The 24,657-nt window shown below is 43.3% G+C and overlaps 3 protein-coding genes across 4 annotated transcripts; 2 read left to right on the forward strand and 1 right to left on the reverse strand.

Annotated features, from left to right (window-relative positions):
• Positions 1–6,481: 6,481 nt before the first annotated feature.
• On the forward strand, positions 6,482–10,503 carry LOC126404664 (uncharacterized). The gene is made up of 19 exons (XM_050068040.1): positions 6,482–6,609; positions 6,698–6,753; positions 6,831–6,920; positions 7,011–7,138; positions 7,211–7,351; positions 7,419–7,490; positions 7,588–7,758; positions 7,834–7,930; positions 8,016–8,233; positions 8,350–8,500; positions 8,567–8,775; positions 8,875–8,992; positions 9,074–9,279; positions 9,361–9,478; positions 9,567–9,739; positions 9,830–9,927; positions 10,009–10,127; positions 10,200–10,334; positions 10,410–10,503. Exons 1-19 carry the CDS (start codon positions 6,587–6,589, stop codon positions 10,457–10,459), a joined length of 2,373 nt encoding a protein of 790 aa, XP_049923997.1. The 5' UTR covers positions 6,482–6,586; the 3' UTR covers positions 10,460–10,503.
• A 4,264-nt stretch (positions 10,504–14,767) lies between these two features.
• On the reverse strand, positions 14,768–18,873 carry LOC126404665 (uncharacterized). 2 transcript variants are annotated; one of them, XM_050068043.1, is made up of 19 exons: positions 18,741–18,873; positions 18,593–18,648; positions 18,423–18,512; positions 18,158–18,285; positions 17,936–18,076; positions 17,794–17,865; positions 17,520–17,690; positions 17,346–17,442; positions 17,049–17,260; positions 16,766–16,916; positions 16,492–16,700; positions 16,276–16,393; positions 15,989–16,194; positions 15,796–15,913; positions 15,545–15,717; positions 15,357–15,454; positions 15,157–15,275; positions 14,947–15,084; positions 14,768–14,870 (listed from the first exon to the last, which is right to left on the reverse strand). In XM_050068043.1, the coding sequence occupies exons 1-19, from the start codon at positions 18,761–18,763 to the stop codon at positions 14,824–14,826; spliced, it is 2,367 nt and encodes a 788-aa protein (XP_049924000.1). In that variant the 5' UTR covers positions 18,764–18,873; the 3' UTR covers positions 14,768–14,823. The 2 variants fall into 2 exon arrangements, with proteins under 2 accessions (XP_049924000.1, XP_049923998.1); XM_050068041.1 differs by having other exon boundaries at positions 17,049–17,263.
• A 216-nt stretch (positions 18,874–19,089) lies between these two features.
• Positions 19,090–23,730, forward strand: LOC126404663 (uncharacterized). The gene is made up of 19 exons (XM_050068039.1): positions 19,090–19,218; positions 19,306–19,361; positions 19,442–19,531; positions 20,193–20,320; positions 20,407–20,547; positions 20,627–20,695; positions 20,769–20,939; positions 21,015–21,111; positions 21,201–21,409; positions 21,567–21,717; positions 21,785–21,993; positions 22,070–22,190; positions 22,268–22,473; positions 22,565–22,682; positions 22,761–22,933; positions 23,010–23,104; positions 23,193–23,311; positions 23,400–23,549; positions 23,625–23,730. Exons 1-19 carry the CDS (start codon positions 19,196–19,198, stop codon positions 23,669–23,671), a joined length of 2,373 nt encoding a protein of 790 aa, XP_049923996.1. The 5' UTR covers positions 19,090–19,195; the 3' UTR covers positions 23,672–23,730.
• Positions 23,731–24,657: the final 927 nt, after the last annotated feature.

Genomic DNA, 24,657 nt, shown 5'->3' on the forward strand with positions numbered 1-24,657 from the left:
AAAGCTTAAGTTTTAATTATAGCCTCATTCAAACAGTGATGTAGTGTATTTGTTTCAGTGCGGTGTTTCTCCTCGCCTCACCTCACTGTGTCAGCAGTCCAGTGCCAACAGGTAAGACCAGTTTAATAAAACTGTGAGGTACCTTAAAGCTAAAATACCTGCGTCATGATATCAACCAGAAATATGTCAGGACCAGCGTGCTCTGGGGGGTCCTTCAGGGGACTCCTGGGGGCTGGTTATTACTTCAGCCTTGCCAATAAAATGCTTTTCTTTAAATTTAATATACTACCTTCCTATATGCAGTTTTATATGTCAGGGGAAATACTTTTATCACTGTTACAGAGCTCCTGTCTGAAATTATATACAGGATAAGATTTACCATACAGTGTTGCATAGTGCAGTGTGGAATGGCTACATACTGTAATTGTATTACCTCCCTTAACATTACATTGTCTAATAACATAAGTTTTCCTTTACCACATACACATACTGTATAGGGAAGGGAGATATTGCTACAGTAATACTATTTTTATGATATCAATGGCTTTATAATGTGGGAAATTGTGCTAAACCATACATAAAGTAATCAAATGTACAGTATGTTCAGAGCAGTGTGCCTCACTGCTATGCATCATATCACCACCAAGCCAGTAAATTTAAAACAAAGAAAATTAGATTAATTAACCATGACACAGTTCCACCTAAAGTCGCTATACAATAATATAAAATGTTTGCCTCGCCCTCCTGTACGTATTTTTCAGTGCAATGAAGAAGGCCCAGGGTACGCTGAAACATCTGAATTAACTAATCTAAGTTTAATGCATTTTGGTGCCATTCTGAATATTTTCAGAAACATTTCAGACCAAATGTCTTGATCGTCACTTCTGGCTTTCTGTCAAGTCCAGCTTCATTGGCCGGGTGATTCGTTTTGACTTTGAAGGTATGTCTCTTTATCCTCCTGAAGCCTGTTTTCCTCCAACATGGTATTGGTTCAGTTCCAAATCCGCACGTAATTTTGTACCGCTCGGAGCATTTTGACCAAAAATTAACTACAGTACAGTTGGCTCTCAGTTGGAACCAAAAAATAGTAAGTTTATCTTGACCTGATGTGCAAACCGTGACAACATCAGTGAGCATGTTTACAGTTTACTTCTGTTGAGCAACGTCCTTCATTAATGACACATCCTTGATTACAATGGTTCTGCGTAAAAATACTGAAAAACACAAGCTTGTTCGCTCGATAGCACCAAGGTTCCACGAATCCTGAATGGAACTGCTTCAAGAACCAGAGCTAATTTGGTGGGCAAGGGGTGCTTGAGAAAAATAGGAACCAGAGAGGTTCTTTGTTGATGGAATTGTTTGGATTCTGCTTAGGTATCCATACATGTAAATGACCTTTTGATGTAAACCACCAGACCAATATGGACTCCACTTCCTGTCTGATCACGAGGCCACGCTCTGTGGTTACACCGTCCTAATCAATGACGTTGGAGACCTGGTGTTTCGTGCCTCCTTCCTGGCCTGTCACGTCCACAGTGAGGTAGATTTTTCTACATTTTTATACTTTGATATGTGGCAGGATTCCATTCTTAACAACCTACCACTCGTGTATGTCTCCTCTGCAGAGAGGCACAGACTATCACCTGCGTCTTTGGTTTGTGAACCTGCGGGCGGATGGGAAAGCAGCAGCGTATCCCTTTCAGCTCAGCTGCTCTCTCCAGGGGCGCTGGAGCACCAGAGAGATCGTGTGTGAGGAAAACTACATGGAGGTGAATTACTAACCTGTGTAGTTATGTCATCACATCCACACTTTTTATGGTGGTGGAAGAGATTTGACGATATACTGTGTTTAAGAGAAAGAGATTTGTGTTTAATTTTAAAGTTTTTTTTTTTCCAAAACATATGCAAGATTCAGGCCATTTATGAAAGGATACAGAGCCTTATTTTTTCCTCTCTAGGTGTCTGTGCAGCAACCTATCCTGCCCATTACATCCAAAAAGAAGTTGAAGGTTAGTAAATGGCAAGACAAGAGGATTTAAAATAAATTGCATCCTGTGTGCAGGATGAATGTGCGGTTTTAAATGAGGTTTTGCTCTATGGCTTCATAAACAAGTTGATTAGACACATCTTTGTCACTGAGCAGGGAGCTGACGAGGCAGCAATGGCTGTGATGTTCCACACAGATGACCAGTCACCAGAGGATGCGAGGGTGTTCTCCCCGATAGAGGCTGCTGCTCTTGGCTACCACATCTCACTGCATGGCTCTCACCTCACCCTCCGCTGCCCCTACTCTTCCCCTTTCTCATACTTTGTCAAGGTATTCAGAGACGATAATCTTTGCAGGGGTCTCAGTGCAATGTTTTGTTATTTTTCTGGATGCGGTGTGTGGGTGTTTTTCCCAGGAGAGTGGAGTGGATTTAGAGATTGTCAGAGCAGTCATCCTGTACCAACTCCTGGCTGTTGAAATCACTGCTGCCTGCACACTGAGTAAGTACAGTTCATCAGTATTGCACTATTGTACAGTTGTACAATATCAGAGTGACATGTCTCCTCGCTCTCCCCTTTCTCACCCCCAGGTGAGGCTACAGCTGATGGGTCTGACCTGCTGTGGACTGTCCCTTATATTCTCTCTCCGTTAGTCCACGGTCGGTTCAGAGACAGAGGCGTTAGGGTTGGAGTAAACGGCCGGGCTCTGAGTGAGTCTGAAAGTAAAGAGAGGGGATACAAGATGGGCCTGCAGGAGGGGAGAGTGGAGGTCAGGATTCCTGTTGGAGCCCATGGTGGACGCATTAAGGTATACAAGATGTACTATAGGACAGTGTCACTGTCTCCCACTTTGTTATTTTGTGACAGATAATAAGATGATTTATAGGATGAGGAAGAAAAATTATATTTGTGTTGAAGAAAATTGTGAAAAAAATTTTTTTTTGTGAATAGGTCTAAAGAAATCAGTTGTACAAAATGTTCTGTCGTGAGTTTTGTCTGCTGTAATTCTTCCAGAGTGGTGTTGTGAGGGGACAGTACAGCCAGTCTATGCCCACAGATCTGTTCTTCATGAGTCAGTGGGAGGATGAGCGCTGGCCTTTCACGCAGCATCGCTCCTTCAGGCTCCTCAAGACTCCTCTCATCCCACAAATCCCAGTCCTCACCAACAGTAAGGCTTGCCTAAGCCATGATAATACTAATATTAACTAATATTTAGTAATATTTGGCTAATAAAAAAAGAACAAAAGAGGTAGAAATACAGATTATGTGTATTTCCAATGTGGTAAACACACTGCCATCACTGATCTCTCTCTCTCTCTCTCTCTCCACAGACACAGTCCTATCTGACGGATCGTTCTCCGCCATATTAGACGTCTTTGCACCTGATGTTTCCCTCCAGAAAGTGACAGTAGATGGTGGTGGTGACCTTTTAACCTGGACCCAGAGTGAGACAGACGACCTCAGTGTGTCCAGGATCTCCCACGCCAACGGGAGCCACTCCTACCAGCTTCGTTTCCCGTTGTCACACCCAAAAATAATCCCAGAGGTCAGATTGACACTGAGCCACTTTTATTTTGTTTAGAAGACCAAAAATGTCTGAAACAACCTGCTGTTTGATCCCAGTATATAGGTGGTGGCTATGAGACGTACAGCCTCTCCTTCTCCTTCACTCTTAACATCTTACCCAGCGGAAAGGTTTTTTACCATCGAGCTACTATAGAGCAGAGTGTCGAATACACAGGTGAGAAATTCAGTCATCATCATAGATTTAGAGCAGTTTGTGTGGTTTAAATCAATATACTTATGATTCCCCTTCTAACCTGGTGCAGCTCCACGTTCCCCCAAGCTGGAGGGGAAGTGCACAGAGAAGAGCCTGCTGGTGCTGCTGCGCCACGGGACCAAGACCGAGCTGCAGTGGGAGCTGTTCTTCAGAGCTCGCAAGCTGGACTGGGACCTGGTGGAGATGGGTGGGTTTGTGGTGGAGGCGGAGGAGGACTACTTGTCTGTGGAGATCCCCTTCGACAGCCCTGGGATGAACTATGAGGTAACCAATCATAGCCAAGAGGTCCAGTATTGAGTGAGACCACTGTAGCCAGCAACAGCGAAACAGGCTGCAGTCTAACCTCTCAGGGCATTGGAGCACTGCCAATTTACGTCCCCTAGAAGTGCTTGTTTTGGCACTGATGGGCTCAGGTTTTTATTCTAAGTGTCTGACAACATTTTGGAAGGGATCCTTACAGATATAAACCCTTTTTTAAAAGTATAAGATGCTTTTTCTTTGAAACAGAAAGACCCTGGAAATTGCTATTGCCAAAACCACCAGATTCCATTCAAATAAACACTAATTTTATCATCGTAAAATGCACTTAATTCAAAGTCAGTAGAAGCAAATTAAAACTCATAAAATAACCTCCTAATTCACCTAGTTAGATATGAAAATATGTTGGCTCCATACACTCTAAAATGACTGTTTATTTAAATGGAGTCTGGTGCGTTTGGTGCTCTGCTGTAATAAAGCACGTTTGCTCCTTTTCTTCTCCCACACAGGAGCTGACATTGCAGGGTCTTGTCGCAGGAGTGGAAGTGTCTGTTGTGGACGCAGCGTCTCTGAAAGTGGAGGACAGTCTCGTCCATAAATGCACTTTTCCAGCGAGAGAGCTGCTAGGTACAAACCACAAGCTCAAACCGAAGCATATTTGTGTGTTAGTTTATAATGATCTTCACACTCGCAGCGTTTCTCTGACAGTATGTTTGCCAGAAGGGAGGATGGTGGCAGTGGTCGACACCACCCACACCATCCCACCCACTCATCCCAACCGAACCACGCTATTGGACCCCAGTTGTGTTCCCATGGAGACGGACAGTGCTAGAGCTCTGTTCAGCTTCAGCCTGGACTCCTGTGGGACAACTGTAACTGTGAGATAATTTAATTAACTTGGATTAACAAAGAAAGTACTCGCTCCGGCCTCTGTTCTGATCCTCTCATGTTTCCTCAGACTGAGGGAAGTCTCCTTGTTTATGAAAACCAGATCAGTTACCCTCAAGATTTTCTGCCTTTGGGTGATCCTCTCATACACAGAGATTCTCCATACAGGTTGGAAGCATACACACTGAACTCAGTCTGTCTTTTAACCTCATGATGGTGTTGATGTAAGTCTTGTCTGTTCTAGGCTGACAATTCAGTGTCACTACCCAGCAAATGATAGCCGTACTGTGACTATGCAACAGCCTTTGCACTCCTCTCTGGACCTTTCACCCACGCCAGTCAAAGGCACACAGAGGGAAGCTGCAAGCACAGGTGTGTGTTTGTAAAACTCAAATGTCAGAACATCAGACCAGTCCATCTGCAACTCATATTTAGTATTTGTAATGTAAATGTGTGAATGTTTTTCAGCACAATCAGGCCAAAGAAAATCAAGAGTGAATTTGGAAGGAAAGCAAAACCTTCATCAAGGTAATGAAACTTTATTTAAACTGTATTCGAATCATTGTGCTAAATGTTTTGTAAAAATATTTTTATCTACTTTGTATTGAAACTGAACTTGGGGGGATCATATTACGAAAATTAATTATGTGTTATAAAATTTAGTGTCATATAAATTGATGTAAGGAAGGAACATGATGTTTAACCTTTTGTTTCCTCATTTCTGGAGTTTCAGTCGGGATCACATGGACGCTTGTCTCCATTCTGCTGTTGCTGATACTCTGCACATGGGTGTCTGCATACGTAACCTGTAAATTAAATAAATGAATGCTGTTTTATTTTACCTTTTTATTAGGTCTTTGTTGTAAGTTATTGAAGTGAATTCTCTTTAGTGTCTATCCTGACAAGATATGAGAAATAAAAAAAAGGTTGAGTTTTTTTGTGAACTTGTAATTCAGTCTGTGAGTTTCTTAAATTATTCATTATTTATTTATTTATTTATTACTCATTACTGCTGGCATTGTCTACATAAGTGGTTCCAAACTGGTGCAGCCAGGGGGTCCAGATTGCTCCTTAGTCATTAGTTCCAAGGTCCACACAGTTTAATATATTGGTATTCACTGGCTCTACAGCAGGAAATGGCACTTCAAAATAAAAGCCCTGTGATGGAAGTTAACTGAAAGAATAAAGTGCATTTTTTACAAAGTTGACATGTTCGCAAGCAACTTATGGTCCATCCAGAATGGACCCACGAACCACTTTTGGACCACGACCCATCACTTGGGAACCACTGATCTACATCAAGTATCTTCAAATAAAAAATAAATAAATAAATAATTAAAAAAAACCTCTAACCAGAGAGAAACAATTGCATGGAAATGAGCCATCATTAATGTCATTTGTCCCACCTGTGCTTTTCCTGCTGTGAGACACGGTCCAGTGATTGAAAGACAGCTTGATTGCTGATGAGCTACACATGTGGCGTTAACACTGAGGGCCTCTGATTGGTCAGTGAATAAACTGACTCATAAAACCTGGTGTAGCAGAGAGCAACACATGGTGCCAGTTTGATCAGGATACACGCCAAGCAAGTGTTCACTTCAGCTTGTGTTGGTTAGCAGGTGTAGTTTGCTAGCAGCTAGGCTAGCTTTAGACACTGCCAGCACATCAGTGGCTATGGCTTTTGGGTTTTACCTTGGGTAAGGTGCTTTCATTGCAGTTTGTGAGCTGTTAGTTGACATCAGTCCACCTGTATGTTTGCAACGTATATCTGCTTTTGTCTTACAGTGGGGTTTTGCTCCTGTCTGTGTGGGCAACTGCAAAATGTGATCCTATTCCTGATGGTAAGATTTCAACTGTTTGCATACAGGCCTTTAATTATAACTTAACTATTTTAACACACCTTGTTTTGTTCATGCAGAAGTTCTTCACATGGAGTGTCATGATCGCTTCTTCATGATAGCTGTTGATCTCTCATTCACTGGGAATGAACCTCACTTTGAGGCCTTTGGTAAGTCCCGGGCAGCTTGGCCACAAATTAAAATGAAGCTGTTTGGATGTGCAGGGGCATGTTGGATCTAATAATGTGATTGTCTTCCAGATGGGACAGGCGTGCACTCCATCACTGAGCAGTATGCAGCTCAGTGTGGCTACACCGTCAGTGTTCTCCCTCTAGCCGGCCATGTGGAGCTCCGAGCCTCTTACTTCAGCTGTCACACTGACAACACAGTGCGTATAAATAGCCTGTAATACAGTTTGACTCTTACTGTACGGACCAGGTGTGACATTTTCTACTTTCAGAATGACGAAGTGTTCACATTCAACTTCAACCTGATTGCGACACATGAAGGAAAGGAGGTCACCTATCCCATGAACAAGACCTGTTCTCCCACTCTTCCCTGGTCTCCCAGAGAGGTTACCTGTGAGACCAACTACATGGAAGTAAGCTAGATAGATGTAATATTATTGTGGAAGTTGTTAATGTTTACTAATCCTGGCTTCTCTGTAGGTGTCTGTGAGGAGTGAAGTGACCTGTCCATCTGACACAAAGAAATATGACTGGAATGCTGCTCTACAACCTGTATGTCTCAACTTGTACTCTTGAATATTTGATTCTTGTCGCCTATGTGTATCTGGATTAACAATATAGTAAGTGGAGGCGTCTATCTCCCCTGTAGGCCTACTCATCAGCTACTTCAGACTGGCAGGTGATGTTTCACAGAGATGGGGAGCAGATGATGCCTATGAAGCTCTCTGAGGCTCATAAGCAGGGTTATGAATTTGACGTGACTGATGGAAGGCTGGTATTTCGTGCTCCGTATGGACAACCTGACTCATTCAGCACTGAGGTAAACAACTGATGCTTAATGTCAGTCTTGTAAAGCATGTGGTCCAAAGCAGGTTTTAATTGAGTCTCTCTCCAGGTGAATGGTGTTCCAGTAGAGGTGGTCCATGCAACTCTGTTCTCCAGACAAAGCTGGGTCGTCCTCATGGTCGACCTGGAGGCTGCTTGCTCCACGGGTCATTGCTACAATCTCACATTTTCCGTAGTTTCTCTCTTATGACGGTTAACAGGCAAAGCTGTAATGTTGTGTAATCTCCACAGATGAAGGATCATATGATGACAGTGGCTACATGATGTGGGCAACTCCTGAGGTGCTGCACCCGCTGGTGTCCGGTCTACACAAGACACAGCTCAACATTGGAGTCAATGGTGAACTTGTGGAGCAGCCAGTTGCAGAGGAGAGAGGCTACATTGTGGAGAAGCACAATACTACAGTCCAGATCAGCATCCCCTATAATGCTGATGGAGGATACAGGAAGGTCAGAAAGCACGGTCATGACCCTAATGTAGTTATGTCAGCTGGAAGGATCAGATTTATTGCACATTGAAAAACTTCTTCACAGGAAAGATGTGATGAGATACTTGGTTTTTGCAGAGCTTGGTGTCTGGCGACCTCTACGAGTTCTACATCTTTCACCTCTACTTGGAGCAAATCTCAGTGGAAGAGGACCAAGTTGACACCAGAATTCGTTTCCACAGGACGCTGGCTACGCCTATGCTGCCACGCCCTGTTTTCACTGAAAACCGTAAGTCTAAGGACAAACATTCGTCAAGTTGATGCAGCAATAATCTGAATGCCCTTTTCATTTCAGGAACAGTTCTTGAGGAGCGCATATTCACTGTCTACCTTGGAGACGTCCCTGAGGACGTTGAGTTGACTTCTGTTAATTTGAATGGACAAGAATTTACAGTTCCACTTACAAACACAAGCAGTCACACCATCACAAAGGTTGTTCATCCCAACAACACTTACGGCTACACTCTGAGGGTGCCTTTTGATGACCCTGTTGTTATGCAGCAGGTAAAAGGTCTTTAATTTTGAGCAGTTTTATGTTAAGATGTGATTCTTGTTTATACATGGAAACATCCTGCTCGACTCAGCCAGAATTCTGTCTCCTAGTTCTCTAAAGAAGACGCAGCAATGCAGCACACACTGGACATCAACTACACACTGACAGTTCTGCCTGAAAACGAGCCTTTTCACCAGATGGTGTCAGTCATGGCCTTATCTGATGCCTGTAAGTCACTGACTTGATTTTTAGACTTGGTCAATCCTACTTGTGCATGAATTCGTTTACCGTTTATTTTGTATTTAACAGCTCCCCCAGCTTTTGACGCTGTCTGTTCTGAGTCTGGCATCAGCTTCAGACTGGACCACCGGCCTTTTGACTACCTGTGGGTGATCAGTATCGACTCAGACCCGCTGACATCAGAGCTGGCAGCCCAGCATGGCTACATCATGAGCAACGACAGCCAGAGTCTGCTGCTCGACGTGCCGCTCTTCACTCATGGCTACGAGTACAAGGTGAGATGAGGAATGACTATTGAAAGCAATCATTTAGTTCTCAACATGGAGGTCAGTGACTAAGATGCACATGTTTTATAGGACATTACTTTGAATGGCTTCTCCGGCACCTTCGAGATCCTCATGCGGGATCCTGAAACATCAGAGGTTCAGAGTTCAACTGTCAAGACTTGCCCATTCTCCAATACTGAATACATTAGTAAGAACATCAGTTTTCTCTTTTGTTCTCTGTAAGAGCAGGTGGGTCTCTATAGTTGGCACATGTGCTTAAACGGGTCTTTCTTTAGTGTGTTCCACTGACGGGAAGATGACTGTGGCAGCTGACTTGTCTCTGGCCATCCCAAGTGGAGGAGTTCCTGCTAGAACCAACCTCCGAGACAAATACTGTGGACCCAAAGAGACGGACAGCACCAGGGCTCTCTTCTCTTTTCCACTCAACAGCTGTGGATCCATTGTCAAGGTACTGAGTTCTAATGTAAACGGTTGCATTTAATTCAACAAAAGGCGATTTACATCTGGAGCCTGCAACCACATTATTTTCTTTCTCCAGCTCGGCAAGGAGTATGTGACGTATGAAAACGAGATTTTCTTCAGCAAGAAGCTGCGTGCTTTGAAAAACCCAGCAGACTCTAGCTATGACATTGACAGGTATATCTTCAACCCAACCTCTCTGGCTATTTACCCCTCTTGTACCCATAAGGCAAACTATGTATCCCTCTTGTCTGGCAGAGTGACGATGCAGTGCACATATCCTCTGGCTGGACTGTTCCGCCTCTTCTCAGTGTACAGGTTTGAGTCTGACACAGTAGGTATGGGCCGCATCATGCATTCTGCGCACTCCACCGAAGGTAAGCAGTTCATATGAATAAACTACAACACTTTACATGATCGCCTGCTGACAATCTGACCTTGCACTCCAGGTCTAAAGAGTCCCACCATCAAGCCCACTACAGTGCCTACTACCAGGCGCACCAGAAGACCTGTCTCACTTAGACCTGGTTACCAGCTTCCTGCTCAGTACATCAAAGTATCAAGCTTTCTAAACAGAAGGAAAGGTAGGTTGGTTGCTTGGTTATTTGAAATTTGGTTAAATGTAAGCATTTGTTCATCTTGTTGAATTCTCTTCACAGGATCTAGAGGATCATCTCAAGCTAAATTGACTCTATATTCTGGATTGTAATTGCATGGATTTTAAATATAAAGTTCAATAAATGTTTGTCTTAAATGCTCTTGTATTGTCATTGAGACTTTAACTTCCTGAACATGTAAGGACAAACCTTGGTAACTTGGCTGAGTAGCAGCAGTAACAAACCAAAAGCTTAGTGCAGGTTCATATCTGTACATTGTTTCCTAGATACAGAGCATGATGCTTGAGCTGCTTGGTTGAACCATGAGTTAAGTGTAGTGTTGACTTTCAAAGTCTGTTTATGGGTTTTGGAGTATAACTGCTTCTGTGTTAAGTTGTGTAAAACCTTTCAAAATCTGAGTTCCTTAAACTCCTGTCATTATCAGTTGGAGCTCAAGACTAAAAGTACAGTACAGGTTTAAAAATGAGAACCTTTTGGCTGGGAAGAAGAGCGCTTATTAGACTTGTGGCACATTATCATTTCTGCTTGAGGCTACATTGAGCCTCTGACTGAGATTTTAGCAAACTAGGTTTGGCGCAAGCTATACGCCATAAATCTAAATCTTGGGTATGAAAGTTTGTATGCAGACTGAGGACACTTGAATTGCAGGCTACGACATGATTCAATCACTTCCCATAGGTAGTGAGCAAAGATGTTGCATGGGTTATTTCAACTGAAGCACAACAGAGGGTCACATTGTCAAATAACAAGTTTTGTGTTTGCTAGCTGCTAGGGTGCTCACCCAGCAGCTACAACTCCTGTTTCCTTCCATGCTTCGTCCTTCTTTACTTGATCATGGTAAGAGCTGGAGCACACATACAGGCAAGGCTTCTGCCACAGCTCCGAGGTTTCCTCTTTGCTGGAATCCCGCACATTTTGCCTCCATGGCGAGCTGCTATCCATCTGTTTAGTTTCAGCAGCAGTGTCATTGCATGCTGCATTTCTATTGGTTGGTTAGACGTGGGTCTTAACAGCAGTCATACTGTGAGATGTTCATCACAAATTTCTGACACTGTCAAGAATTTTATCTCATGTCTTTGATCATAAGATCGTGACAATGGCTATCCTTGAACCTCTTTCACTGTGACATAGGACCACAGTTTTTTTTTTTTTTTTTTGTTAGAGCTACAACCAAAGATGCCACCACGTTTCTTTCACACTGACCATCTTCTGTCTGGGACATCCCAAAATTCCACAGTATATACCAGGCTTTAGCTGGGACTGGCATAGCACACCCGAATCTTACTGAGCTGTCTGTAGTACTTGTGGGTTATGCAAGCACCAGATTTTGACACGGAAGATTGTGACTTAAAAGCGTGTTTTGCTGCATCAGTTTGATACTCTAGCTGTCAACTGATTTAGCATTGCGCTCTGAACATTGCTCAAGCACAAGTCTCCTTATTGCCTGAATCAGTGACTAAAATGAGTAAGAAATGTAATGTTCAAGTAAAATTAAGTGTAGTCACTGCATGACTCCTAGATATCCATGCATGCCCAAGTACAATGAGATGAGCCCATGTGAAGGTCTTCCTGTGGCCTAACATTTCTGTCTGATACCCGACAGAATTGTCAGCTCCTAATGTTCAGTTTCCAGTCTGACATTGCGTCCACTCTGATTGCTGTGGGAGCCGGGGATTCAGTTTTCCCAAACCATCACTAGAAACCCACGCCTGAATCTAACATTTGATGTCGATGAGTAGCCATGCTGATGTACTTGTTTTGCTGGGGTTTTAAGGGTGCAGCGAAGTAAAACAAAGTATGATGTGAGGCAGTATTGAGAAGATATGTTGATTTACAGCCTCAATAGCATCCATCTTGTCCATAGATCATTTCATTGCTATTCTGGTGCTAAAACACCTTTGATCCTTGTTTACTTCCTGTCAGATTCTGCATCAACAAACCTAACAGGAAATACAGAGGAAACCACTTACAATATTTATGTATGTTTGAAACGGTCTGTAGCGCTCATCATTGTTAATACTCCTTATTGGTTTTGTTGTACCTCTTGACAGCAGCTTCACAACAGTATTAGTCCCACCCATGGCGCTGATAGGCTAATTGTCAGTCCCCTGCTGCGCTCATAGGTTGTTTCTTATTTCAGCAGGGAAACAGTTGTTTCATGTTACAGTACCAAACAAATCAGTCAAGTCGGTGGAGTGGTCGGATGCCAAGGTCATGCACATTCATAAAACCAACATAAGTGTTTGTGGAAAACAGACATATTTGATATCATGTGACAATAGCCCTTGAAAAGGTGATGTGAGGCCCAGGTACTGTGTGAGATGTGTCAACTGAGGGGCCTTTCTTTCCAGGTGACCAATGAGGGAGACGTTAGTGGCATTTAAAGATTCCTGAGCACAGGAGGCCCCCTCACATTTCCATTCAGTCTTAGTGTGGACACATTTTTTTTGAGACCCCCACAATAAGGACATGGAAATTAAATCTTGCCCTCATGTCTTGAGGACTGTCACCGAGCACAGTGGCTCTGACAATTCCTCTGTCTCCAGCCTCAGATCTGGAGGATTGAATACTGCCAAACTAATCATTCCACCTCCTGATCCATCGACGTATTGTGCCAGATATTTGTGTGGCTCATTGATGAGGCTTTGAGTTCACCAGCCTATAGAAACATACATAGGAAGCCAATTTTAAAGTCCATGATTGGACTTCTTCAGTAAAGGGTTTTTAACTTTTGACGTCCTCTCAGGGAACACATCAGATAGTGACACCATTGTCTGGGAATCTATTCGCAAATGCCATGCCAAACTATCAAAGTATCCACTTTCATTTACCATCCAGCAACGACTGAACTCTAGTGTTATGGCACAGAACCCATCGGCTGTATTCGACGTCTGACTTCCGGCAGACAGCGATACAGCCTCTGGGGGCAGACCCCCGATTTTTGGGAATTCCATTTTGAGTAGGTGAATTTCCGTTTCCGACTTCCGTTTATATATAAGTAAATATGCTGAACCATTGTGATGGATTCAGAGTTTGCAGTGATGCCAATTATGTTCCGCCTCCTTAGTTCACTGCACGGAGCGTTTAACCTGGCGACAACTGCAGCCGGCTCAAACGTGATTGATCAATATGATCTAGCACTGGAAACCAGGGCTCTTCCGCAGGCAAGATCTCCGGGGTTTGCTTACAGACTCTACTTTCACTGAATGTAGAATCTATAGAGACTAGTGTTATGGTTACCAACCCAAGGAAACTGAGAGTGGCTATGCTTACACTTTTTTCAAGCTGTTAAGATCACAAGTTGATTATTTCGTTAGACATGACAGCTCGTTTTCTCATAACAGGTTGTCAGTTTTAGAAAACGAAGAGCCGATTTCTCAAGAATTTCTCCTGAGATCACAGAATAATTACAGACAACTTAATGAGTCTGGTTAATTTAATCACACCCAATTTCAGCCTCCAAGATCACTGTCAGGAAAGAGTCATAATTGAACATTATCAAGGCATAAATGTGTAGTTTAGTGCAGGTATGTCATTAAAGCAGACATTTATAGTACCTGATGAGGTTGACCAGCTCCCATCTGTCTGCTTCAGTCAGCAGCTGCTCAAAGCCTGTCAAGTTGCAGCCGAGCCAATCTTTATCTTCAATGACAAGGACTGATCTAAATGCACGTCTTACAGAATGGCACAGCACAAGTTCTGCCAGTCTTATACTTGAAGTCTGATCTGTTAAAATGGTCAATACTTGAGCCGACATTCAGCTCAAGTCTGTTGCCACAGTTGTCAAGACACCAGCCGTGCATGCTGGCATAGCACTTCGTCTGAAACTTGCAATAGCGACTCGTTTCATGATAGCTGATTGATTCTCTTTGACATAAAGCTCATTTTCTCAAGTTAATGTTATCAACTCATGATCAAGATAATAGCATTGAAAGAGAAATACATTTCTAAGCACAGCTGTTCTGTTTCCCAACATAAGTCTAGATGTGACTAATTTTTTGCCATCTCCACTCTGAGCACTGCACTAACAGCTAGATGTCACATGTTCTAGTCACATGGCAAGACAGATTAGTGTTTGTTGGGTCAAGTGGTGACCTGGTGGTGCTCAATCAGGCTACAATTTTTGTACATGAGAAACTCCCAATTTGTGTACATAAACCAGGCTTAATAGCTCAGATCTGGGCCCCATTTCAGAAAGTGGGATTAGTGAAAATTCTGAAAAGGTTTAGCCTAAGATGGAGGGAAACAGTTTTGTTTCACAAAGCTAGTTCAGCCAACCCTGAGTCAGTTACTATGGCAACATGCTGAAGCAAACCTGCTGAACATAAATGCATTAGAAAAAGAAAAAAAGTGTATAGTGGTGTTGGTTGAAGTCTCCAATGACAGTCTGCTCTTTTTTTTTTTTTTTAAAGAAATTTTATTGAGATTTACAGTTAAAAATATATCAAAACCGTCCTCAAGCTATGTTGGCATGTACTTTGGATTGAGAAGATCCTCTGGCTCCTGTGAAGAGAATATAGTATTTAGTAAGTTATCTGCAGATCATGAAATTTAGACAGGTTTTAAATCAAGTACTGACCTTTCTTCGGTAGATTCCTCAGAAAGCTTGATACTTTGACATAATGAGCAGGTTGGTAGCCAGGTCGTCTGCTGCGTCTGGTAGTTGACACTGGAGTTTGAAGCACTATAGTAGGCTTCATGGTGGGACTCTGTAGACCTAGAGCACAAGACAAAACAGATTCAGCATGCAGTAAATTGGGGATGGGGTTTATTCAGGTGAACCACTTACTTTCAGTGGAGTGCGCAGAATGCACGATGCGGCCCACACCAACGGTGTCAGACTCAAACCTGTACACTGAGAAGAGGCGGAACAGTCCAGCCAGAGGATATGTGCACTGCATCGTCACTCTGCAAGACAAGAGGGATACATAGTTTGCCTTATGGGTACTAGAGGGATAAATAACCAGAAAGGTTGGGTTGAAGATATACCTGTCAATATCATAGCTGGAGTCTGCTGGGTTTTTCAGAGCATGCAGCTTCTTGCTGAAGAAAATCTCGTTTTCATAGGTCACATACTCCTTGCCGAGCTGGAGAAACAAAATAATGTGGTTGCAGGCTCCAGATGTAAATCGCCTTTTGTTGAATTAAATGCAACCGTTTACATTAGAACTCAGTACCTTGACAATGGATCCACAGCTGTTGAGTGGAAAAGAGAAGAGAGCCCTGGTGCTGTCCGTCTCTTTGGGTCCACAGTATTTGTCTCGGAGGTTGGTTCTAGCAGGAACTCCTCCACTTGGGATGGCCAGAGACAAGTCAGCTGCCACAGTCATCTTCCCGTCAGTGGAACACACTAAAGAAGACATGTTTAAGCACATGTGCCAACCATACCACCTGCTCTTACAGTGCAGAAAAAGACTGATGTTCTTACTAATGTATTCAGTGTTGGAGAATGGGCAAGTCTTGACAGTTGAACTCTGAACCTCTGATGTTTCAGGATCCCGCATGAGGATCTCGAAGGTGCCAGTGAAGCCATTCAAGAACACATCCTGTAAAACACGTGCATCTTAGATCTTGATGTTGAGAACTAGAGAATTGCTGTCAATAGTCATTCCTCATCTCACCTTGTACTCGTAGCCATGAGTGAAGAGCGGCACGTCGAGCAGCAGACTCTGGCTGTCATTGCTCATGATGTAGCCGTGCTGGGCTGCCAGCTCTGATGTCAGCGGGTCTGAGTCGATACTGATCACCCACAGGTAGTCAAAAGGCCGGTGGTCCAGTCTGAAGCTGATGCCAGACTCAGAACAGACAGCGTCAAAAGCTGGAGGAGCTGTTAAATACAAGACAAAGGTTTAACCACTTAATGTACGAGTAGGATTGACCAAAGCTAAAAATCAAGTCAGTGACTTACAGGCATCAGATAAGGCCATGACTGACACCATCTGGTGAAAAGGCAAGTTCTCAGGCAGAACTGTCAGTGTGTAGTTGATGTCCAGTGTGTGCTGCATTGCTGCGTCTTCTTTAGAGAACTAGGAGACAGAATTCTGGCTGAGTCGAGCAGGATGTTTCCATGTATAAACCAGCATTTATCTGAACGCACATCTGGTCAAAATTAAAGACCTTTTACCTGCTGCATAACAACAGGGTCATCAAAAGGCACCCTCAGAGTGTAGCCGTAAGTGTTGTTGGGATGAACAACCTTTGTGATGGTGTGACTGCTTGTGTTTGTAAGTGGAACCGTAAATTCTTGTCCATTCAAATTAACAGAAGCCAACTCAACGTCTTCAGGGATGTCTCCAAGGTAGACAGTGAATATGCGCTCCTGAAGAACTGTTCCTGAAATGAAAAAGGCAATCAGATTATTGCTGCATCAACTTGATGAATGGGTTTGTCAGACCTACGGTTTTCAGTAAAAACAGGACGTGGCAGCATAGGCGTAGCCAGCGTCCTGTGGAAACGAATTCTGGTGTCAACTTGGTCCTCTTCCACTGAGATTTGCTCCAAGTAGAGGTGAAAGATGTAGAACTCGTAGAGGTCGCCAGACACCAAGCTCTGCAAAAATACAATTTCAGGGAAGAATGTCAAGTAGTGGTAAGAGATCATAAAGTCCCCCATACAAAAATATAAAATTCCTAATTTACATACGAGGAGCCTGAATGTGTCTATACTGCACAGTTTCCTGACCTTCCTGTATCCTCCATCAGCATTATAGGGGATGCTGATCTGGACTGTAGTGTTGTGCTTCTCCACGATGTAGCCTCTCTCCTCTGCAACTGGCTGCTCCACAAGGTGACCATTGACTCCAATGTTGACCTGAGTCCCATGTAGACCAGACAACAGCGGGTGCAGCACCTCAGGAGTTGCCCACATCATGTAGCCACTCTCGTACAAACCTTCTTCTAGAGTACACCAATATTACAGTTTTATTGCTGTCCCGTCAAGAGGAAGGAGAAGCCACAGCATAAAAATAGTAATACTGACCCGTGGAGCAAGCAGCCTCCAGGTCGACCATGAGGACCACCCAGCTTTGTCTGGAGAACAGAGTTGCATGGACCACCTCTACTGGAACACCATTCACCTGGAGAGAGACTCCAAATCAAAACCTGCTTTGGACCACATGCTTTACAAGACTGACATTAAGCATCAGTTGTTTACCTCAGTGCTGAATGAGTCAGGTTGTCCATATGGAGCACGAAATACCAGCCTTCCATCAGTCAAGTCAAATTCATAACCCAGCTCATGAGCTTCAGCCAGGCTCATGGGCGTCAGCTCCTGGTCCATCCTCTGGAACATCACCTGCCAGTCTGAGGCAGCTGAGGTGTAAGCCTTAAAAGCAAATGCAGATTTAACAGCTGTTAAATAATGTTATTGTATTCCAGCTGTAGGTGAGAAATTCCACCCATTTCCCAGACTGCTATGCTGAACATACCGTTTGGACAACAGCATTCCAGTCATCCTCCTTTGTCCCAGATGGACAGACTACATCACTCCTCACAGACACCTACAGAGAACTCAGGGTTAGCAAGCTTCTGAAATACACTAGCAAAATGTTGTGATTAAATTAACCTTACTTCCATGTAGTTGGTCTCACAGGTAACCTCTCTGGGAGACCAGGGGAGAGAGGGAGAACAGGTCTTGTTCATGGGATAGGTGACCTCCTTTCCTTCATGCGTCACAATCAGGTTGAAGTTGAATGTGAACACTTCGTCATCCTGAAAGTAGAAAATGACAGAATGTCACACCTGGTCTGTACAGTGAGACAGATGACTGTTTTATATGCAACTTGTACGCACTGTGTTGTCAGTGTGACAGCTGAAGTAAGAGGCTCGGAGCTCCACATGGCCAGCTAGAGGGAGAACACTGACAGTGTAGCCACACTGAGCTGCATACTGCTCAGTGATGGCGTGCACGCCTGTCCCATCTGGAAGACAGTCACATTACACCCAACATGCCCCTGCACATCAACTAATCAGCTTCATTTTGAGGCCACACCAGGGTGATCGAAAAGATACTCGTTTTCAGGGGGGCTAATTTGTGGCCAAGCTGCCCGGGACTTACCAACAGCCTCAAAGTGAGGTTCACTCCCAGTGAATGAGAGATCAACAGCTATCATGAAGAAGCGATCACGACACTCCATAAGAAGAACTTCTGCATGAACAGACAAGTTCAGATCTGAATACATGACCTGATGACTACAAGCCTCTGTTTTCAGACATTTCAACACTTACCATTGGGAATAGGATCACATTTTGCAGTTGCCCACACAGACAGGAGCAAGGTCACACTGCAAGACAGAAGCAGATATAAACTGCAAGCATACTGGTACACTAATGTAATGTCACAGTTTATAAATTGCATGAAATTAAAGCACCTTACCCCAGGTAAAACCCAAAAGCCATAGCCACTGATGGGCTGGCAGTGTCTAAAGCTAGCCTAGCTGCTAGCAAACTACACCTGCTAACCAACACAAGCTGAAGTGAACACTTGCTTGGTGTATCCCAATCAAACTGGCACCATGTGTTGCTGTCTGCTACACCAGCTTTTATAAGTCATTTTATTCACTGACCAATCAGAGGCCCTCAGTGTTAACGCCACATGTGTAGCTCATCAGCAATCAAGCTGTCTTTCAATCAGCTGCAGCTGATGAGCTTAGAGTTGCCTTTCAACCTCATGGGTGAAAAAATGGACCATAAAATGTGGTGTAGCAGGACATGGTGCTAGTTTTGCCAGGATACACACCAAGCAAGTGTTCACTTTAGCTTGTGTTGGTTAGCAGGTGTAGTTTGCTAGCAGCTAGGCTAGCTTTAGACACTGCCAGCACATCAGTGGCTATGGCTTTTGAGATTTGCCTTGGGTGAGTTGTTTTAGAGACCTACAGGTTATTGAGTTTTATATGTGTTGACATTTTTGCATGTAAGAGACATATGATTTTGTCCTACAGTGTTGCTTTACTCCTGTCTGTGTGGTCAGCTGCAACATGTGCTGGCATTCCTGATGGTAACGAAAATATTGGCTCACTGACCTACAATAATTAATAGGATGTCCATATTTGAACTTTAACTTGTTTGTGCACACAGGAGTTATTCATATGGAGTGTCATGATCGCCACTTCATGGCAGCTGTTGATCTCTCCTTCACTGGAGAGGAACCTCGCTTTGAGGCTGTTGGTAAGTCCCAGGCAGCTTTGTCATGCTCAGCCATCACTACCTAAAACAGGGCTAGGCAAACATGTTCGCCATCTTGATTTAAAGGGATATAAGAAAACGTTTCTTTAAAAATATATTCAGTTGTACAAAATGCTGAGATTTAGGCCATTTCTGTAAAGAAAGCCTTTACTCTCTGCCAAACAGCCTTCTTCTTTATTAGAAAAGTACCCAGTTAAAACAACCGAAGAGCCCTTTTAAAAATGGCCAAACACCAGGGAAAAGAAACTATGAAAAACTCTCAAAAAGAAACAAAACAGTATAGACAGAATTAAAATAAAATATCAGGAACCCATCTCTTGTGTAATTAATATTTACAAGAAATAATCAGCTCAAAATTAATTCAAATCGCTCATTTTACACAATTTTCCTGCAGTTATTGTGTTCACTATTTAAGTGTACAGTTTATCAATAGTTCTCTGCTGTTATGCATTGAATAGAATATGAAATATCCTTAAAAGATATGTCACTTAGTCAGGGGTATTACGCAATGATGGACAAGGGATCCCTTAAGGAAAAAGACTGGGAACCACTGAACAAATCAATGAGATCTCTTACCTACTTTTCAATAACAGGATTGGAGCGAATGGTGAGCTGCATTACTGATCTAACATTTCTCTTCCAGATGGGACAGGCGTGCACGCCATCACTGAGCAGTATGCAGCTCAGTGTGGCTACACTGTCAGTGTTCTCCCTCTAGCCGGCCATGTGGAGCTCCGAGCCTCTTACTTCAGCTGTCACACTGACAACACAGTGTGTATAAATAGCCTGTAATACAGTTTGACTCTTACTGTACAGGTTAGGTGTGGCATCCTATAATTTTCTACTTGGTCTTTCAGAATGACGAAGAGTTCACTTTTAACTTCAACCTGATTGTGACACATGAAGGAAAGGAGGTCCCCTATTCCATGCACAAGACCTGTTCTCCCTCTCTCCCCTGGTCTCCCAGAGAGGTTACCTGTGAGAGCAATTACATGGAAGTAAGCTGGTTTACATCTCAGATTTTTCTTGTAATTTCTGGAGTAGTTTCAGATGTTGACTGTTTTGTTTTTCTCCCAGGTGTCTGTGAGGAGTGAACTCACCTGTCCCTCTGGAACAAAGAAAGATGACTGGAATGCCCTCAAACCTGTATGTTTAAAAAAAAAAATTTTTTAGAATTTCTCAGTCAAGTGCCACTTCAACACCTTAAATCTCTTTCAAGGCACATAGCTCCACCACTTCAGACTGGCAGGTGATGTTTCAGAGAAATGAGGAGCAGCTGCCGCCCATGAACATCTCTGACGCTAGAAAGCAGGGTTATGCATTTGACTTAACTGATGGAAGGCTGGTATTTCGTGCACCATATGGACAACCTGACTCATTCAGCACTGAGGTAAACCACCAATGCTAAACGTATGTTTTGCAAAGCATTTAGTCCAAGGCAGGTTTTAATTGAGTCTCTCTCCAGGTGAATGGTGTTCCAGTAGAGGTGGTCCATGCAACTCTGTTCTCCAGACAAAGCTGGATCGTCCTCATGGTCGACCTGGAGGCTGCTTGCTCCATGCGTCAGTATTTTTCCTTACTCTGTGGCTTCTCTTTTTCCCTTTTTTGAAAGACCCTAGTTAAAGCTATAATACTGTTGTAATGTCTACAGATGAAGGGTCATATGATGACAGTGGCTACATGATGTGGAAAACTCCAGATGTTCTGTCCGCGACTCCAGACACCACACAGCTCAACCTTGGTCTCAATGGTGAACTTGTGGGGCAGCCAGTTGCAGAGGAGAGAGGCTACATTGTGGAGAAGCACAACGCCACAGTCCAGATCAGCATCCCCTATAATGCTGATGGAGGATACAGGAAGGTGAGCAAGCACAAACTTAAAGTAGATTCACACGGGGCTTGGTAGCCTAAATCACAAAATTGCTCATCAGAGCATGCAATAGAAGAAACTAACTCTTAATATCTGAATTAGTGTTTTACTTGTAGTTTGAAGGAATACTTGCATGCATCTGTTGCAGAGCTTGGTGTCTGGCGACCTCTACGAATTCTACATCTATCATCTCGATTTGGAGCAAATCTCAGTGGATGAGGATCAAGTAGAGACCAGGCTCCGATTTCACAGGATGCTGGCTACTCCTCTGCTACCACGCCCTGTTTTCACTGAAAACAGTAAGTCTAATGACAAACTCAATCGTCAGTTTGATGCAGCAATCATCTGAATATCCTCTTGTTCCAGGAACAGTTCTTGAGGAGCACACCTTCGTGGTCTACCTTGGAGACGTCCCTGAAGACGTTGAGTTGGCTTCTGTTAATTTGAATGGACAAGAATTCACAGTTCCACTTACAAACACAAGCAGTCACACCATCACAAAGGTTGTTCATCCCAACAGCACTCATGGCTACACTCTGAAGGTGCCTTTTGATGACCCTGTCGTTGAAGAGAAGGTAAATGGTCTTTTCAAAGTAGGTTGACTTCTGAGTCTTGCAACTGTCTGATCTCAGTCATGTTTTTGTCTCCTAGTTCTCTAAAGAAGATGCAGTTCTTCAGTATAAGCTGGACATCAACTACACGCTGACAGTTCTGCCTGACAATGAGTCTTACTATCACCCGGCATCTATCGTGGCATTGTTTGCCAACATCTGTAAGTCTACTAAATTCGATAAAGTTAGATAGTTGTCATTGCTGTTGTATTGTAACCCTTTGTCTTTTCTTTAACAGCTCCTCCAGCTTTTGACGCTGTCTGTTCTGAGTCCGGCATCAGCTTCAGACTGGACCACCGGCCTTTTGACTACCTGTGGGTGATCAGTATCGACTCAGACCCACTGACGAAAGAGCTGGCAGTCCAGCACGGCTACACCATGAGCAATGACAGCCAGAGTCTGCTGCTTGACGTGCCGCTCTTCACTCATGGCTACGAGTACAAGGTGAGATGAGGAATGACTTGGTGGAAGCATCGACTCTTGTGTTGAGTTTTGAACATGATGATCAGTGGCTGAGCTGCATGTGTTTTTATAGGACATGAGTTTGAAGGGTTTCTCTGGCACCTTCGAGATCCTCATGCGGGATCATGAAACATCAGAGGTTCAGGGTTCAACTGTCAAGACTTGCCCGTTCTCCAATACTGAATTCATTAGTAAGAACATCCTATCCTAACTCTAAGAAGTTGTGATTTCTGTATAAAGCTGACGCAATTAAACGCATCTTTCTTTAGTGTGTTCGACTGACGGGAGGATGACTGTGGCGGCTGACTTGTCTCTGGCTATCCCAAGTGGAGGAGTTCCTGCGAGAGCCAACCTCCGAGACAAATACTGTGGACCCAAAGAGACGGATGGCACCAGGGCTCTCTTCTCTTTTCCACTCAACGGCTGTGGATCCATCGTCATGGTACTGCTGCTACAAATCTAAAAACTATCCAATCTGAATGTCACAAATATTCACTATTTGCATGTTTCACGTACAGCTCGACAAGGAAAATGTGACCTATCATAACGAGATTGTCTACAGCAGGAAATCCCTCAATATGAACAAGGGAGCTTCTGATAATGCCACTGAGAGGTATGTTAAATGCTAAATTGTCAAAGAGATGCTGTTTAACATGAGATAGCTGAGGTAGCGGCAAATAACCTGTCCTCTTGTTTTACAGGGTGATAATACAGTGCACATATCCTCTGGCTGGCCTCCATCGCCTCTTCTCAGTGTACAGGTTTGAGTCTGACACAGATGGTGTCGGCAGCATCATCCACACTACAAAGCCCACAGCAGGTAGAGTAGTTTCATCGCCTGCTGGAGATGACCGGTTATTGCTCACTCATATCACAATTTGAGCATTTCTCCCCTTTCTGCACTGCAGGGCTGCTGATTCCTGCCAGCAGGCCCTCTGCACCACTGAAAACTACACCTTCTACTACCAGCAGGCCAGCTAGACTACCTGCCGTCCACCCCCCTGCCCGCTATATCAAAGTTTCTAGGTTCAGAAATCTCTTCAGTAGCATGAGAAAAGGTGAGACTGACATTTGAAAATCAAATTTAAGCTCTAAAGTGACACTTTGTTAAATGTTCTGAACTCTCTTCACAGGAGCAAAAGGATCCTCACAAACTAAAGTAAATCCTAGCGAAATTTGAAGGAAGTCCTAATATTTTAAATGGAAAATTTGGAATTTAATAAAGTTATTGTTCTTAGAGTGCTGTATTTGTGTTTTTATACAAACTTGTCGAACACCTACTACAGACAAATGATGCAGACACAGGAAGTTAAAACACTTTGAGACAAACTGTTAGGGTTGGATGTGGGTGAAAGCAACTTAAGATTTGTACATATTAAAGGTGGTAATGAGGATAAACCTGTTACTGCACCAAAACTACCTACTCAAAACTGCAGTTTTTAACCACCAGTAAACCTGTACTTTTTATGTAACTACTACTCATACTCTGCTATATTTCAGAGGAAAAAAAGTACCTCAGTATCATGCAACTATAGTATCCCATTACCTTGCAGGTAAGATTGTAAACTACACAAGTGTTAAGTAGTTCTGAGGTTTATTTGCACAAAAGCAACAGAACTATACAAGTTGTGTAGGTGAGATAAGAAACCCCTTGGCTATAAGGAATCTCACTTTAATAAGCAAATACAGAAGTCATATAAACAAGCAACAAAGGGTCAATAAACAAACAAAGCAAAAACAACTTTAGTTTTTGACTTTTCATAGGATAAGCCAGGTATTGCTAATAACACTAAACAATGGCTCAACTCAAGTGTTTCAGTGAGGGATCCAACAGGCACAATACCAGGAACCAGAAATCAAAGCAGTTTACGTAATTCATCAATCATCTAATCAGTGTAAGTAATATTTACACCTGATTTTTCTACTGTGACAAGTCAAAATGTCTTCCATGAAAAACCCCCATTGGTCATACAACCTCACAAGTCGTTTACAATGACTAACTGCTGTCAGGGCACAACCTTGGTGAAGGCAACAAGTGTGCAGATGGACTGTTTCTGACTATTTGTTCAGAAAATCTAAGTTGCACAAATAATTGTTGCATCAGCTGTTTAGATGGCCGGTGTCAGACAATCTTGCAGGCAAAGATGCTGGATGTGGAGGTCCTGG

This window comes from Epinephelus moara, chromosome 17, assembly GCF_006386435.1.
Source record: "Epinephelus moara isolate mb chromosome 17, YSFRI_EMoa_1.0, whole genome shotgun sequence".
Taxonomy (NCBI): Eukaryota; Metazoa; Chordata; class Actinopteri; order Perciformes; family Serranidae; genus Epinephelus; species Epinephelus moara.

Bases quoted from the DNA above. Each gene is read 5' to 3' on its own strand.
- LOC126404664 (XM_050068040.1), top strand. From the start codon at position 6,587: ATGGCTTTTGGGTTTTACCTTGG. The intron at 7,491-7,587 runs GTATGTCTCAAC...TCTCCCCTGTAG, and splicing joins GGAATGCTGCTCTACAACCT to GCCTACTCATCAGCTACTTC. The intron at 9,280-9,360 runs GTGAGATGAGGA...CATGTTTTATAG, and splicing joins CTCATGGCTACGAGTACAAG to GACATTACTTTGAATGGCTT.
- LOC126404665 (XM_050068041.1), bottom strand. From the start codon at position 18,763: ATGGCTTTTGGGTTTTACCTGGG. The intron at 17,264-17,345 runs GTCAGTATTACT...GGTGTACTCTAG, and splicing joins GGAGGCTGCTTGCTCCACGG to AAGAAGGTTTGTACGAGAGT. The intron at 14,871-14,946 runs GTCAGTACTTGA...TTCTCTTCACAG, and splicing joins GAGGAATCTACCGAAGAAAG to GAGCCAGAGGATCTTCTCAA.
- LOC126404663 (XM_050068039.1), top strand. From the start codon at position 19,196: ATGGCTTTTGAGATTTGCCTTGG. The intron at 19,219-19,305 runs GTGAGTTGTTTT...TTTGTCCTACAG, and splicing joins GCTTTTGAGATTTGCCTTGG to TGTTGCTTTACTCCTGTCTG. The intron at 21,718-21,784 runs GTAAGTCTAATG...CTCTTGTTCCAG, and splicing joins CCCTGTTTTCACTGAAAACA to GAACAGTTCTTGAGGAGCAC.